General features: G+C 45.1%; 1 protein-coding gene and 1 long non-coding RNA gene across 3 annotated transcripts in view; one reads left to right on the plus strand and one right to left on the minus strand.

Annotated features, from left to right (window-relative positions):
- Positions 1-9281, minus strand: part of CEP41 (centrosomal protein 41) — a 46721-nt gene extending 37440 nt beyond the window's left edge. Inside the window, exon 1 of one of the 2 annotated variants that reach the window (XM_008258191.4) lies at positions 9128-9281. In XM_008258191.4, the coding sequence (XP_008256413.3) occupies positions 9128-9160 (33 nt within the window). In that variant the 5' untranslated portion in view covers positions 9161-9281. Of the gene's footprint in view, positions 1-8921; positions 8976-9127 lie in introns of those variants that run through there. The other variant, XM_070071309.1, reaches the window with a different exon arrangement.
- Positions 9282-12745: 3464 nt separating this feature from the next.
- Positions 12746-16557, plus strand: LOC138849116 (uncharacterized). The gene is made up of 2 exons (XR_011387535.1): positions 12746-13579; positions 15375-16557. It is a non-coding gene; the product is annotated as an uncharacterized lncRNA (long non-coding RNA).
- The last annotated feature ends 406 nt before the right edge of the window (positions 16558-16963 follow it).

Consider the following 16963-nt stretch of genomic DNA (forward strand, 5'->3'; position numbering starts at 1 on the left):
GAACCAATGGAAGGAAGACCTTTCTCTCTGTCTCTCCCTCTCACTGTCTGTAACTCTACCTCCCAAATAAATAAATAAAATCTTTAAAAATATATCACCACTGTATATTTTGTTCAGTAGTTCTCTACTCATCTTCTTTGCTTACAGAGGGGAAGTCTATAAAATGAAGGGAGCGGGTGCCAGTTTGAAAACAGCCACATTTAAAGCAACCTTACATTTAAAACAAGTCTTTTAAAGAGGAATTTTTATGGGAATTTTAATGTCTCAATTTATATATATTTTTTAATTTGAAAGGCAGTTTCAGAGAGAAAGGGGGAGGGAGGGAGGGAGAGAGAGAGAGAGAGAGAGAGAGAGAGAGAGAGAATCTTCCATCCACTGGTTCACTCTCCAAATGGTCACAATGGCCAGGGCTGGCGCAGGTCAAAGGCAGGAGCCTGGAGCCTCCTTTGGGTCTCCCACGTAGGTACAGAGGCTCAAGCACTTGGGCTATCTTCTGCTGCTTTCCCAGGCCAGTAGTAGGGAGCTGGATTGAAAGTGGAGCAGCTGGGTCTTGAACCAGTGTCCATACGGGATGCCTGTCCTGCAGCCAGAGGCTTAGATTGCTGTGCCACAACACTGGGCCCCCAATAACGCATCTTACATTTCATCAACCATGAAATGTCTCCAGGTGCAGCAGTCTCACCTTTCCATCAGCCACAAGCTGCGAGACTGCATTCTTCAATACGGTCACAAGACACTGTGACATGACCCTCTCTCCACTGCTCCTCTGTTTCCTCTCTAAATCTGGATGTGCCTGTGACTAGGAGCGACGGGGCACTGTATGATTTCTGAGGCAAGATCATAAACAAGTACAGCTTCCATCTCGCTCTCTTGGGACACTTTCTCTGGGAACTTGGCCACTGTGCTGTGAGGGAGGCCAGCACATGGTAAATGTCATTTGTAGATGGCATGGCTGACAGCACCAGCTGAGGTCCCAGCCAACAGGGGGCATCAGTGGCCACAAAGGTGAATGAAGCAGCCTCAGGGTAACTCTGGGCAGCCTGAAACTAGACAAGATTTCAAGCGAGAACCACCTGGCTGAGTCCAGTCAACTTTCAGAACAAAGGGAGACAATAAATCTCTCTTTTTAAGCCACTATCTGGGGGTGATTCACTGGGATCCAACATATTCTTAGAATATCACCCATCCTATTCCTTTCCAGCTAAACTCCTTGGGGGGAAATCTACACTGGGTAACTGTACTTCACCCTCCAATCCACTACAGCTGGTGGCCGTCCCCAGCATTCTATCAAGGCTCCTTTGGTAGCTAGTGAATGCTGAATATAACGGATACTTCTCAGTTCTGAACCTGCTTGCCTGTCTCTACCATATGACACTGTTACATAGCCCCACCTTCTTCAGCTTCCATTCCCTTGGTTTCAGTGATCTCTCTCTCTTCCGATTCTCCAATTACACATGATCATCTCTCTATCAGCCCCATAATTAATACGTTCCCTGGGATTCCCACTTCTCAATATGTAGCTTCTCTGTGGGCCACTTAGGTTTAATTCCATCCATATGGTTCTGAGTTTCAAGGAATGAACTTCGGCCTTGACTTAGCTCAACTTCAGAAATGTACACTTACTCATTCAACAGATACTAACGGAACAATTACTGTGACCAGGCAATGGGACAATGCAGGAAAGACCCAAGCTTACGTTTTTGTAAGTATGTCACAAAACAAATAAAATAATTACAGATTATTTACTAAGTGAACGTAGCAAAATGAATGAATGAATTTAATTTTACTCACTCCTAAAACCTTATTAAAATGATATTATTTTAAGAAAATGAAGCCCAAGAAAACAAAGTGGGAGAAGTGACAGCAATGACAGCATTAGACTTCTGAAATACGCAAAGCAGTTAAACAAGTGAAAATGCCTTTGTGGACTCCAGACAGCCAAAGACCAAAGGCAACAAGGAAAATGAAGAGAAATTCTTAACACAGTGAGGAACTGACAGCTCCAGGCACCCTAGAAGTGGAGAATAAAAGTGGCTGAAATACGGGCTTGGCTGAAGGCTCTCTGAAACGCACTGGGATCTCCAAATCATCTCCCCTCAGTGCCACTGGGCAATCGCTCCTCCCAATCCTGGCAGATACCTATAGATCGATTCACTGGAAAAGCACTTCTGGAGTGGGAGGTCTCCACACAGGGCATGGCACAGAACTCATTACTGAGAGCGACGACACCTACTAACGTTGAGATTTAGCCTCCATCCCTAATCCCGCCAGGGGTTCACTAGGCTTTTCCTCTCAGGAGATGACAGGAGGTCTCTGAAGAAAATTGAAAAGCACAGATTTGGAAGCGGGGGGGGGGGGGTCCCCAAATCATGGCCTTGCAAGATCATTCTATAATAAACTCACCTTCATCAAGCCTCTTCCCAATACACAGAGATCTTAGTCACCTTTTAGGTCTGCTACTTGAAAATGTAAGCAACTGGGGTTTAAAAGGAATCTAAGAACACCATCTGTTACCCAGAAGGATTAGCGTGCTTCCTAAAAAGAGCCACTACAAAACTCTCTGTCCCCTCACCTCCACTACGAAGGTACAGAGAGAAGGCAGCCATCTATAAGCCAGGAAGAGTTCTCACCAGAAACGGAATCAGCTGGCACCTTGGTCTTGGACACCCAGAACTGTATGAGAAATACATTTCTGTAGTTTAAGCCTCTCAGACTACGGTATTTTCTTATGCTCACACTGACAAATACAAACATTTCCAACAAGACAAAAAAAAAAAAAAAAAAAAGCAATCGGAGAAAACAGATTATGCAGGGAAAAAAATTTAAGAAAATTTTGATTAGAGAAATGAAAATACACGTCCACACAAAAACACGGTAGCCTTATTCATAAAAGCCCCGAAGTGGAAACAATGACCTTGACATCTGTCAATAGAAAATGGGTAGACAACATGCGGCATTATCCATATAATGAAATATTATTATTCAGCAACAGAAAGAAACAAAATGCTTATGCATGATATAATATGAACCTTTATGCTAGGTGGAAGAAGTTAATCACAAAAGATCATATACTCTGCATGAATCTTCTTATGTAAAACGTGAGAACATGCAAACGGACAGTCAAAAAACAGATTAGTGGTTCCTAGGACTGCGGGGAGTAGGAGGATTGGGGAGTGACAGCTGAAGGTTAGAGGGCTTCTTTCTGGGGTGATGACAATGCTCTAAAATTGACTGTAGTGATGATTTCACAACTCTATACTAAAACTATTCAATTGTACACTTTAAATGGGTGAATTTATGGTGTGAAAATAGTATCTCAAAAACTGTCACAGAAAAGATAAAATTTAAAAATCAAAAATTCTCGTTCTACAAAGGCTCCGCTAAGAGGATGAAAAGGTTGTGGAGAAACATTTGCAAATCACATACCTGACAAAGGATTAGTACCTCAAATATAGAGAGAGCTATCAAACTCAACAGTGCAATTCACTGCATCAGGCTTTAGGATAGCAGATAGTCAAAAACAACCTAGAAGACCACCATGGAGTAAATGATAAATCAAATGTAGCCTAGCTATATGCTAGATTGCTATCCAACTGTTAAAAGGAATAAATTCAACATATTCATCAATGTGGATGATCTCAAACATACTTTACATGATAAAAGCCAAGTTATAAAGACATGCAATAACACTGTCTTTACAAAATGTTTAACTTCTTAATGGCTTATATCATGTAAGAAATTTATGGCAAATAAACTAGAAAGATACACATTAAATTTATGGTAGCAGATACCTATGGTAAAGAGAGAAGGGTGGAGTCAAAAGTAACAAAACCAAAACTTTGGAATATGAACAATCGAGTCATATCAATCCATTTGTACAGCTCAGGTATAAACACACTAGAAAAACCAAACCAAACCAAACAAATGAACAAAACTGATATAACCTACCAAATACTTGCATTAGAATGAAAAGAAAATAATTAAGTTGAACTAATTATATTAAATATTATAATATATAATATATTATATAATGTATTTGATATATCAATATATTTGATATATTATATAATATATTTATATATAATTATATATTATAATATTATAATTATAATATTATATTATATATATTATATATTCTGACATGGAAAAATCTTCAAGATATAGTAAAGGAAAAACCAAGTCAAGAATAACATATACAATGTTCTAAGATTTATCTAAAGTGAAATCACAAGTTAAATTCACAGCCCCCACACACATATACACTCAAGTTTTCTGTGAAAATTTTATCTATGCAAATGTACACAGAAAGTTTCAGAAAACATAACTTCGGCCAAAAATGTAGAGTAATATAAGACAATTTTTCATATTTATTCATAAAAGTCTAAAAATAAAGGCAGATAGAAACTGTGAAAAAAACAAAAAGCAGTTAGGAAACGAAATATAATACTATCACTGCCTCGGCAATAAACAAATTAACACAGTCACCACCAAACAACAAAAAGCAAACAAAAAGCCACCCTCAACAGAATAAAATAAAATATGTAAAAGACACAAAGAGGGCTGCAGTGTGGCATAGTGGGCTAAGCCTGCTGCCGCAGCACTGGCATCCCATGTGGGCACCAGTACGGTCCCAGTACTCCACTTCCAGTTCAGCTCCTGTTAATCCATCTGAGAAAGCAGCAGAGCCTGGCCCAAGTCCTTGGGCCTCTGCACCCATGTGGGAGATCCAGAAGAAGCACCTGGTTCTTGCCTGGCCCAGTCCCAGTCATTGTGGTCATTTAGGGAATGAATCAACAAATGGAAGACCCCTCTCTCTCTGTCTCTCCCTTTCTCTCTCTGTAATTCTGCCTTTCGAATAAAAATAAACCTTAAAAAAAAAGACATAGGGCTGTGGCATAATGGGTAAAGCTGCCGCCTGCAGTGCCAGCATGGCATAATGGGTAAAGCTGCCGCCTGCAGTGCCAGCATCCCATATGGGTGCCAGTTCGAGTCCCGGCTGTTCCTCTTCTGATCCAGCTCTCTGCTGTGGCCTGGGAAAGCAGTAGAAGATGGCCCAAGTCTTTGGGCCCCTGCACCTGCATGGGAGACCTAGAGGAGGCTCCTGGCTTCGGATCAGTGCACCTCTGGCCGTTGTGGCCAGTTGGGGAGTAAACCAGCAGATGGAAGACCTCTCTCTCTCTGGCTCTCCTTCTCTCTCTGTGTAACTTGGATTCTCAAATTAATAAATAAAACATTTTTTAAAAAGACACTAAGAGGCCAGCACCATGGCTCACTAGGCTAATCCTCTGCCTTGCAGCGCCGGCACACCCGGTTCTAGTCCTGGTTGGGGCACCGGATTCTGTCCCGGTTGCCCCTCTTCCAGGCCAGCTCTCTGCTGTGGCCAGGGAGTGCAGTGGAGGATGGCCCAGGTGCTTGGGCCCTGCACCCCATGGGAGACCAGGATTAGTACCTGGCTCCTGCCATCGGATCAGCGCGGTGCGCCGGCCGCAGCGACCATTGGTGGGTGAACCAACGGCAAAAGGAAGACCTTTCTCTCTGTCTCTCTCTCTCACTGTCCACTCTGCCTGTCAAAAAAAAAAAAAAAAAAAAGACACTAAGATATTTTAAGAAAGACACTATATGACAGCAAATAAGCACGTGAAAAAATGTTCAGCCACAACGTCCATTAGGGAAATGCAAATTAAAACCACAATGAAATGGTTACTACACTGCTATCAAAATAGCTTCAATAAAAAAATATGATAATATCAAACATTGCCAAGGAGTTAAAAACAAGATCTGTCATATACTGTTGGTAGGAATGTAAAATGGCACAGCCTCTATGGCAAACTATTTAGCCGTTTCTAATAAAACTAAACATGTGTTAACCATACAACCTGGCAATTGAACTCCTGGGTGTCTATACCAGAGAAATGAAAATAATGTACACACAAAAAGTTGTACCCGAATGTTTATATCTTTACTTGTATTAGTCCAAAACAACCAAAATGTCCTATACTAGTTGAACGAGTAAACAAACTGCTTACATTTACAGTATAGAACGTTAAGATGGAATGAATAGTTATTATATGCAACTTGGATGTGTCTCAGAGACACTGTCTTGAGTGGAAAAAAAAAAAGCAATCTCAAGAGGTCACATACTATATGACCCCATGTATGTAACAGTATCACAATGACAAACTTACAGAGACAGAACACAATTGTGGTTTCTAGGAGTTAGGACTGTGAGAAGGAGGAAAGCAGGTGTGAGTAGGAAGGTAGTAGCATTCATTAGGGAAGTATTTGTGGTGATGGAATAGTTGTCTATCCTGACTCCAAATCAAAATATGTGTAAACCTTGATTATTATTAATCCTATGCTTGTGATAAAATGGCCTGGAACTATGCATACCTATTACAAACCTTAATTTTCTAATTTTGGTACTGTACTTCTTATGTAAAATATAATCATTGGGGGAACTGGGAGAAGGGTACAAAGGACTTCTTTGTACTAATTTTGCAAATCTGCATTTATTTCAAAATAAAAAGTTTTTTAAAAAGGACATTAGCTCTTAAAAATAAAATAAATGATAGAAGAAACAAATAAATGATAGAAGAATCTTTTAAAAAAGAAGATTGGAAGATAAAATTAAATCTTCCAAGAAGGCCGGCGCCGCGGCTCACTAGGCTAATCCTCCACCTTGCAGCGCCGGCACACCGGGGTCTAGTCCCAGTCGGGGTGCCGGATTCTGTCCCGGTTGCCCCTCTTCCAGGCCAGCTCTCTGCTGTGGCCAGGGAATGCAGTGGAGGATGGCCCAAGTCCTTGGGCCCTGCACCTCATGGGAGACCAGGAGAAGCACCTGGCTCCTGCCTTCGGATCAGCGCGGTGCGCTGGCCGCAGCACGCCAGCCGTGGCGGCCATTGGAGGGTGAACCAACGGCAAAGGAAGACCTTTCTCTCTGTCTCTCTCTCTCACTTGTCCACTCTGCCTGTCAAAAAAAAAAAATCTTCCAAGAAAAGCTAAAGGACAAAGATGAGGAAAATAGGAGAAGAATGTGAAGGAATTTGGAGAAGCAGTCACACAGATACAAGGAAAGAACAATAAATTCAAGGAAGAGAGAATGGAGAAAACAGGAGGGAGAAAATCAACAATGAAATAATTCAAGAAAATTTTACAGACTACAAAAACAGGAGTTTCTGATGCTCATGAAAATGAGTAAAAATAGACCATAGCAAGGAGTAGCTTTGTGAAATGTCCTAACACTAAGGGCAAAGAGAAGATTCTACAAGTTGCCTGAAGAAAAAAAAAAAAAAAAACAGACACAAAGCAACTGAATGGCTTGTCCACAGCAACACCTCATACCAGACAAACACTAGCTGTGTTTTATTCTATATTCTACCAAACTCTTAGGCAAATACACATGAGGGCACAACTATAACATTTTAAAATACATCTACCTTTTTCAACATACATAAAATATTTCTCATGCACTCTTTCTTAAGAAACTATTGAAACTGTGCTCCACTCAGACAAGAGCAATCGAGGCACCTTTGTCTTAGGCCCAAAGGTCTGACCACACAGGCATCCCTACTCCTGTCCCCTTCTGCTTCTAACACTATTCTTCCTCTCTCCTCAGGTTTTTTAACTCATTGATGGTACCAGCAGTGGTCAGTAACCCTAGCCAAGAACCTTAGTCATCCACCACTCTCTCGTCTCTCAAATCTGATCATGGAGTCTTGATTTTACTCCCTAACTATTTCTCCTTAATTCTGTCCTAGTCCCATGGTTCAAGTACCTATCTGTATCAAGATAATCAGCTATCCAATGTCTCTATAGGTCCTGGCCCCCTCAAATCCACTCCTCAAAATGTGACTACAGCCATCTACCTAAAATGCAAATCTGACCAAGTCACTCCCTTACTGTAACTCTTCAAATCTAAAATTCTGACCACCAGCAAAGACAAAGATGTGGCAAAGTGCCACTCTCCACCTCCATGACAATACAAACTTTTTTATCATCATTAAATTGGTAAAGCACAATGGCGTACATTTAGGGATTACAATGTGTCACACACACAATGTGAAATCATTACATCAAGGTAATTAACATATCCATCACTTCACTTATTATTTTTTGTGGCCCGAAATTTGAAATTTTCTCACTTGGGTACTTTGAAATGCACACTGTTATTTAACTATAGTCACCCTGATGTGAAACAGATCTCAAAAATTTATTCCCGCTACTTACTGCTTCTCTGCGTTAAGCCTATTCCACATGCAAGTGCAATCATGCAGAATTTAGGTGTTAACTAATGGATCGTGGCGCCCTCTCACCGGGCCTGGACTCTGCCTTACAACTTCCTCAACCTAGCACCAGTAAGCCATTCGAACTCCTGTTCGGTACAGAGGCCCCTTCCCAGCGGGACCCCTGCCCCTCTGCACGCAGCCCTGCCCCCTTCACAGGGCCCATTGCCGATTCACACGCTCCTTACCGTCGCCCAAGCAGTTCACCTGCTGGGATGTGCCTTCACCTGGCTAAGAGCCTCGCCACGCCCAGGCCCCGCCCCCTTCCTGAACCTTCTCTCCATCCCTCAGTTGTCCCCCAAACACAGTCTACCGCCGCCCGGGCTTGCAGGACAGAGGCCTGGCCCCGCTGCTTGCGGGGAGACCCCTCTCTGTGGACACTGCATTGACACGAACGCAGCCGAGCTCCAGGGGTCCAACCGGTGAAGAAAGCAAGGGGTCCTTTGGAAAGGGGGTAACGCTGTGTCCTCTGCCCCCTCCCCCCGTGGCGTGCTCTGCTCCTTCCTGCTCTAACTCAGAAGGCAGGACCCCCATCTCCGTCCCCTGGTGCTGGGCGCCTCCCTTGTCTCTACTCATGCTTGGCAACGGTCACTGCTCGACGGTAAGCACTCTGAGGGTCGGGGCTGTGTCTTTATGTACTTGGCACGTCGTCGCCGGAAAGGCCGGCTCCGCCCGCAGGCGCTCTCGGCCAGGCCCAGCCCGCCTCGGCCTGCACCCGACCCCTCCTCGCCCGCCACTTCCCGCCTTCCGGGCGGCGGAAGTCGCTGGCGCTAGTCCCTGCCCACGAGGAGCCTTTTCCGGTGCGCCCGCCCCCTCCGGCTGCGCGGCCCGGACCTGGCCCTCACCTCAGGATTCCCAATGTGCCTCCGGACAGACATACTTGCTCCAACCGACCTCTCTCAGGGTTCTAGCCTCACCGGCTGCCTCTAACCCTAGCTTCCTACCCTCACGACCTCGCTTTGGCCGCCTCCCTATAACCTCCTCTCCGATTGGCTTGGCTTCCCCGACCAGCCAATGGGAACTCTGCTTACTGTCCCCGCCTAGGGTCGGGGGAGAACGAGACGCGATCAATGGTTGCCAAGGGCAACGAGGGACGCCAGAGAGCCCGCGCTTCCACGCTCTGGGGGCGAGCGGCGGGCTCCAGCCTCAGCGCGGGAGAGGGGCGCGGGGAAGGGGAGGCTGGCGCCTGCGCAGAGCCGCGCGAGAGAGGCGCGGTTCGCTGGCGGGGCCGAGCAGGCTGCTCAGCCACTGTGGCCGCACAAGCGCGCGTACCCCTCGGCTCCGAGCCTCCTTGAAGGCCGTGTTACTCGAACATCTGGGTATTTCCTCCACAATAGGGAATATATAAGGAATAGGACAGGATTCAGGGCTGTTCAGCGGGACGGGAATATATATATGTATATATATACGCACACATACATGTATGTGTGTGTTTTATATATACACATAGTTTGCTATTTTCAGGTTAATATGCAAATTACTCTCCTGTGTAAATACAGTAATTATTGTTGCTCTAAAAGCTTTTATGTTAGCTGGAGGAAGGCAGCTTTAATTGCAAAGCATTCTGTGGTCCATCATTCATTTAACAAATGTCTAATAAGCACCTTAGGAGGAGAGCTGCAGCAGGTTTTGTGGAGGATGGGAGGATGACTAAGACCCAATCCCGTCGTCATGGAAACCATTGTGACTCCTGCCTCCAGCCACCACCTGTTCTCATTGCAGATCTGAAAATTAAGTCCTAGCACCTTTGCGAAACAATTACACACACAGTTTGACTTGGCTCCTAAATGTCCCACCAAATCCATCAAAATTATTATTTCTTTTTACACGGAAGGAACAACACAGTAACCCTTTGTGTTCTGCCCTCAGTGATTTTTCCAGGAGAGGAGAAAGGTTATGCTCGCTGGCTGTGTTTGGGAATAACAGCGTACTTCTAAGCTACTAAAGTGTACGTGCAGATGACCTGCTCCACAACATGGCCGCTCCAGCCCTCGTCCTCCCTTAAGTTCCCTTAAGACCGCACTTTGAATGGTGTGGTCACTCCGAGCTGCCCGATCTCTGAGACCTTGGAGCTATGGCCACAGCTACAACTTGACTTCACTCACTCTTTCATACTTACAGATTCCATTGTAATTTGGCTCATGCCCTCCAGATCTATCACCCCTCTAAAATTCCCAGTCCTTTATCTCTCCACTAGAGTAAGGAAGGGCTTGGGGTTACAAAAAAAAAAAAAAATTGTAAGTGGGGCAGTGATGGGGAGGATGTTCATCCAGGAGCAAGCAGAAGCTTCTAGATGCATTGGTCCTTAGAATGTATGCTTACCTAGTGCAGCTTGGGGGTGGGGTCATGACAGAGATTTTGGGTAGAATAAACAGGAGAAAGGAGAGAGAGAGAATAAGGGACTAAACCAAGAAGAAGTAAGAAAGAGTAAGCAGAGGGGCCGGCATCGTGATTTAATGGGATAAGCCACCACCTGCAGTGGCAGCATCCCATAAGGACAGCTGCTCCAGTTCCGATCCAGCTCCCTGCTAATGGCCTGGGAAAGCAGCAGAGGATGGCCCAAGTGTTGGGGCCCCTGCACCCATGTATGAAACCCAGAAGAAGCTCCTGACTGCCAACCACAGTAGTTGTGGCCATTTGAAGAGTGAACTAGTAGTTGGAAGATTGGAAGATCTCTACCTCTCCCTCTCTGTAACTCTGCCTTTCAAATAAATAAAAATGAATCTTTTTAAAAAAGGAGTAATAGTTACATACATGGAAGACATAAGGGGTTCAAGGAATAGGAGGGCATCAAAGTTATAATTTTTCTATTGGGGAACTAAGTGGGTGATAACGCATTAATCAAGTTAAAGAACAATGGTCAGGGCTGGCATTGTGGCATAGGAGGTTAAGCCACTGCCTGTGACACCAGCATCCTATTTGAGCCCAGGTTCAATTCTCCACTGCTCCACTTCCGAACCAGCTCCCTGCTGATACCTCTGGGAAAACAGTGGAGGATGACCCAAATATTTGGACCCCTGTATGCATATGGGAGACCAGATGAAGCTTCTGGCTCCTGGCTTTGTTCTGGTCTGGGCCTAGCCATTGCTGCCATTTGGAGAACGAACCAGCAGGTAGAAAATCTCTCTCTTAGTCTCTCCCTCTCTCTCTTTCTGTAATTCTGCCTTTCAAATAAATAAATACATAAATCTTAACAAACAATGGCCAAGAAGTCAAAAGAACAGAAAATACAAGCCCGAACAGCCCACTCAACTTGCATTCTTCAGCATTTTGGCTTACTGCTTCCTATGGCTGCATTTCTTTTGTTCCACGGGGTATGGGAATATCAGGCTTATTTGCCCCAGTAGTCATTGTGTTTGTCAAATTCGGGCTGCAAATGGAGAGATTTCAGAAATGTGGGTTCTTGAATCCAGTGCCCACTGTCAGTGTGGGGTGGAGCAATTTAAATCCATGTTCCTCCCTACACCTTGATTCTGACGCAGGGGGATCCAAGAGCTCCCTTCACTGTACTCTGCTGTGGGAGACCAGTCTGTTCCCCTCACATTTCGCCTCAGTGGAATTCTTGGAAAGCTTAAAGCTATACAATCAAAAGGTTTTCAACATGAATTTCTCTTTAGGATTCCTTTTGAATTTTTCCGTGCCAAAGATGAATCAGAATTAAAGTAAGGTGCTTATTCTCAATATGAAAAACACATAAATGGTACAAAAGGGCAGAAGAAAAACATTTCATAAACATATGAACAAATGTCCAACTAAAATCAAAGAAATACGAAACGACTAGACTCCAGTTTCAGCCACACACTGACAAAGGTTTTTTTTTTTCTTTGTTTTTTTTTTTTTTTTAATAATGCTCACTGTTTGCTAATAATTCAGGAAAAAAGCACCCTCATACATTGTTAGTGAGACTATAAAGAAGTGTAACTATTTTGAAGAGTAATTTCAGAATGAATATTGAGAATCCTCAAATCTTAATATTCTAACAATTCCTGCTAAGGAAATAATCAGCGAGATATAAGGATTACATCCATTGATGTATGCTGAAATCTAATTTAAAGCAACAAAAAATTGAAACCTAATAATCATTGAATAAAAATTATTAAAATAAAAAAAGCGGGAGTTGGAAATATTACTATGTCCCTAAATCTGTATACATTAACACATGGAATTTGTATACCTTAAATAAAATTTTTAAAAAATGACATATTCATAAAATGTAATTTTATGGAACATTAAAATGTATGTTTTAAGGAATAATTGAGGCCATGAAGAATTGTTCTTGATATAGTAAATGAAACAACTTTTTCTTTAGTATGATTGTGATTTTCATGGAGAAAAATAGTTATCCACAGAATGTTTAATATTGAAAATGTAAACCATTTCTGGTTATAGAATATGCATTTTTTTACACTTTTCTATATTTCACAGATTTTCTTCAGTGAGTGCAAATTAATTTTGTACTTTAAAAACACGTTCTCCCTGTAAGAAACAAAACACGGGTTGCTGGCTGCAGCCTAACACGGCCGCGGCTTTTGTCTGGGTGGATTTAGACGGACGCCGGATTCCGGGTAATTCCTCCTTCCGAAGTGCCGCGGTTCTCGGCGGTAAAAGACTCTCCAGCCACTCGAGGGAGGTCCTTGCAATCAGAATCATGATTGCTAAGAGGTTCAAGCTTTGTTTGTGAGAGAAGAAGTTCTGAGTCTTTGCTTTAAAAGTTCCTACTTCCACTGATTAATCTTATTTTTCGTGAAGTTGGAAGTGCTCTTGTGAACTTTCCTTTGTTTGATGTCTTCTTTTTAACCCTGTATGTGTCCCCAAAAGCTCCTGGCCTCTGCAGAGTGGGTGGGAGCCCCGGATAGACAAGTGTGGCTAGTTTAAAGCGACTTTTGCATTTTAGCTGTTTGCCCGCAAAGCCAGTTTCCAGCCTCCCTTCCCTAGGAACTAAATGGGCTGGCCCTCTCCGGAGCCTAAACCCCCCTGGTGCCTCATTCATGGCGAATCTCTCTTCTGTTCGAAGCCTCCACTCAGCTCTGTCGCCCTCTACTCCTGGGTGCCAACCCTGGTTTCCCCCGTAGAACCCAGCACCCGGCCCTCCCACCTGTCACATGAGAGTACTTTTCAGATGCGGGCCTTGAATCCTTTCCTGGGCTTCATGTAGCCTCGTTCTCTGTTTCCAGATGCCTACAGAAACACTCCCGCCCAGTGCAGGCCAGTCCTGGGGTCCTTTCTGTGGCCCCTGGGACACACAACTGCAGCCAAGACAGGGAGCCCACAAGTGCCACGAAGTTCCTGTGATTAAGGTAACAATCGATGACATCCTACCTGGTGGTGGACCCGTGCAAGGAAGGGGCCCACCGGCCTCCCCGGGGAGGACAGGCCCTTGCCTGCCTCTGGCTTAGCCTGGAGTCGAGTGCCAGCTGTCCTTGCAGGGCCTCACAGGGGAGCGATAGCCACTCCCAGGATTCTCAGGGACCAGCCCAGGCTTCGTTAGGAATGAAGAAAGTGACATCCTCATTGCTTACCTGGAGGGGCTGGCATCCCCACCCAGCCGGTTCTATAGCCACCTCTGCCGGTGTCTTCCTTTTCTGTTGCTATGACAAAATGCTTAGAAGGAGGTAATTTGTCGACAGGTTTGAAGTCCCAGCACTGGAGGCTGGGGCGCACTGGTGTCTCCCCAGCGTCTGGTGAGGGCATTCTTTGCCGCCTGCTACTATGGCAGGACAGGGCAAGCTTGCCAGAGAGCTTGCTTTTATTACAAAGCCACTCCCTCGGTAGCCCCATTAATCCATGAATGAATTCGTTCATTCATGAGAATACCATTAACATATGAATTTGGGGATTAAGTTTCCAGCATGTGAAATTTGGGGGATACATTTGAATGGTAGCAATGACCCATGGGAAATTCCTAGCTGTAGTAGAAGGGATGGGTGATGCCTCCTCCCTGGCAGATCCAAGGCTTCTCTGACCACCTGTGACTGGGCCCACAGCATTTGGTGGTCATGTGTCACATTCTGACTTCCGGCTTGCATTGTGCCAAAGGCCAATGTTCTGCCACAGACCCAGGTCCACGAGGACCCTGAAGAGCTGAGCGGGCTCTCAGAATGGTTTGCCCCATGATGATGGAGGAGGAGTCAGCGTTGGGAGGTACCTGTCTCTGGGCTTGATGACACCTGGAGGCCTGAGCCCCAGCAAGGGCCAGGAAATGTGGACCAAGTACGTCCAATGATCACATTTCTCAAAATGATCTAGAAACCCAGGTTTGCATGTGAAAACTACAGGCCACGCGCTTGCATCCCCTGTGCCAGACTCAGCGAATATAACTCCTGTCCTTCATGGTTTTCAAACAATCAAGACGATAAGCATGGTAATAACAAAACAAGAACCGCACGAATGGGAGTTCTGCTTCCATTTAGAATGTAAAAACTTTTTTTTTTTTGAACATCACTCCCACCCAAACAGTAAGAAAAATGAATCGTCTGTGGAAGTGTAAGTTCTCCTGACTCCTTCAGAGAGCCAAGGTCACGAGGAAGCCACAGAGCCTAATTTCAACAAGCAAAAGCCCACTGAGGATGCACTGTCACATGGACTACTTAACATTTGGCAGGGCACTGGAGAACAGAGTGGGAAAGAGGAAATCAGCGAAAATCTTTGCTTATTCCCTCGTGGCCAGCACTGGGTTAGTGGATCAGTTTAAAAGCACTGGGAGCCGATGACAGATATTGTATGTGTCATCTTGGCCAGGCCCACGGTACTCTTGATATTTGGTCAAATGCTAGTCCAGATGTTTCTGTGAAGGCCTCTTTTTAAAGATGAGATTGACATTTAAATCCGTTGAGTCTGAGTTGGGCAGATCACCCTCTGTAATGTGGGTAGGCCCCATCTGGTCAGTTGAGGGCTGATCATTCCCAAGGAAGAGGGAATTCTGCTACCAAACTGCCTTTGAACTCTGCTCCTTGGGTGTCCAGCCTGCTGGCCGATTTTGGACTTGCCAGCTGCCATAATGTCATGAGCCAATTCCTTAAAATAAATTCCTGTCTCTGGGTGCACACACACACACACACACACACACACCCCTTACCGGCTTTGTTTTTCTAGAGCCCCCAGACACAGAGAAGTTTCTGTTTTCCTGCATCGTCCCCGTGGTGTCCACTGAATGCTCAAAAGGACATGCCGCCAGACACAGTCTCCTTTAGTGGCGTCAGTTTGCCCAGTGATTGGCTGCTGCTGCGGAAGAGAAAAACCACCACCCATACCCTGTGGCCCTTCTGTTATTAAAGTAATAACGTTTAGGCTCTTGGGGGAATGACAGCAGACCCTCCCACCCCGCTTATCCCAGGATCACCAGGGCAAGGGGGCAAGCAAAACCTATTTGCATCTGGGAGAGGGAAGGAAACCACCCCTTCTACTCCAAGAACCCAGCAAACATCTATTAATTCAGGTGAAGAGCAGAAGCAAAAGCTGTTCGCTTCTGGGGTAGGCGGCATCAAGAAAACCTCTTGGGTCCTGGAGGCTGCAGCACCTTAAAGGAGAGGTAGACTCCCACCAGCAGAGAGACAGGTAATTCTCCATTGCCTTAGGTGTTCTGAAGATTCAAGGCAGAGTTTGGATATCATGGGGAAGCTGAAGAAAAGAGGAGAGGGACCTGAGAGGCCCCACCCCCCAGACAAAGGTGCACAGGCCTTGCCCAAACTCAGGCTAGGCCAGGAGACTCAAGAGCCATCACTTGCCCCCTACCACAGCCTAGCACTAAATAGCAAGTGCCAACCATCTTGAAGGAAAGGCAAGGTTGTGCAGAGAAGCTGTGCTCCGTGGGCAGGTGTGCACGCACTGCTGCGGGCCGAGGGCTGGGCGAGACTGAGGAAAGCTCTCCAGCGACAGCCCCAGCACCCCCACTAAGCACAAGACTATGACACTGTCTGCTGCACTGAGGGTAATGACAGCAAAAGCAAACCCAAACAAGCCCAGCTGTGGACTGCATTGACTCAACACCTCCCCCCGCCTCAACAATGACTGGCTAGCAGAAGAAAGGCTGTGTGGCCTAAACACCATGTCGCTCAGTCTCTGTTGGCTGCTGCACATAATGCCTAGCAAGAGAGAGAGAGAGAGAGAGAGAGATGGACTGACTTATTTTCAAGAAATAAAGCTATCAAAAGAACAAGACTCAGCAACAGGATCTATCAGAGTTTTAAAACATCCATGACTAATATGTTGAAATATCTAATGGAAAATGTAGAAAACATGCAAGCCTATGAAGAACTTTGGCAGATAGATTGACTATTGACTATAAAAAAGGAAATGTAAGGGACAGACAGTAAAAGTACAAAGGAAACTTGAAATAAAAAATAGGACTACAAAGTCCGGCACTGTGGCAGAGTGGGTTAAAGCCCCAGCATGCAGTGCCAGCATCCCATATGGGCACCAGTTCAAGTCCCGGCTGCTCCTCTTCTGATCCAGCTCTCTGCTATGGCTTGAGAAAGTGGTAGAAGATGGCCCAAGTCCTTGGGCCCCTGCATCTGTGTTGGAGACCCAGAAGAAGCTACTGGCTCCTGGCTCCTGGCTTCAGCTCAGCTCAGCTGTGGCCATTGCGGTCATTTGGGGAGTGAACCAGTGGAATGGAGGACATCTCTCTCTCTCTCTCTCTCTCTCTCTCTCTCTCTCTCTCTCTCTCTCTGGCTCTACCTCTC

Source organism: Oryctolagus cuniculus, chromosome 3 (assembly GCF_964237555.1).
Source record: "Oryctolagus cuniculus chromosome 3, mOryCun1.1, whole genome shotgun sequence".
Lineage (NCBI taxonomy): Eukaryota > Metazoa > Chordata > Mammalia > Lagomorpha > Leporidae > Oryctolagus > Oryctolagus cuniculus.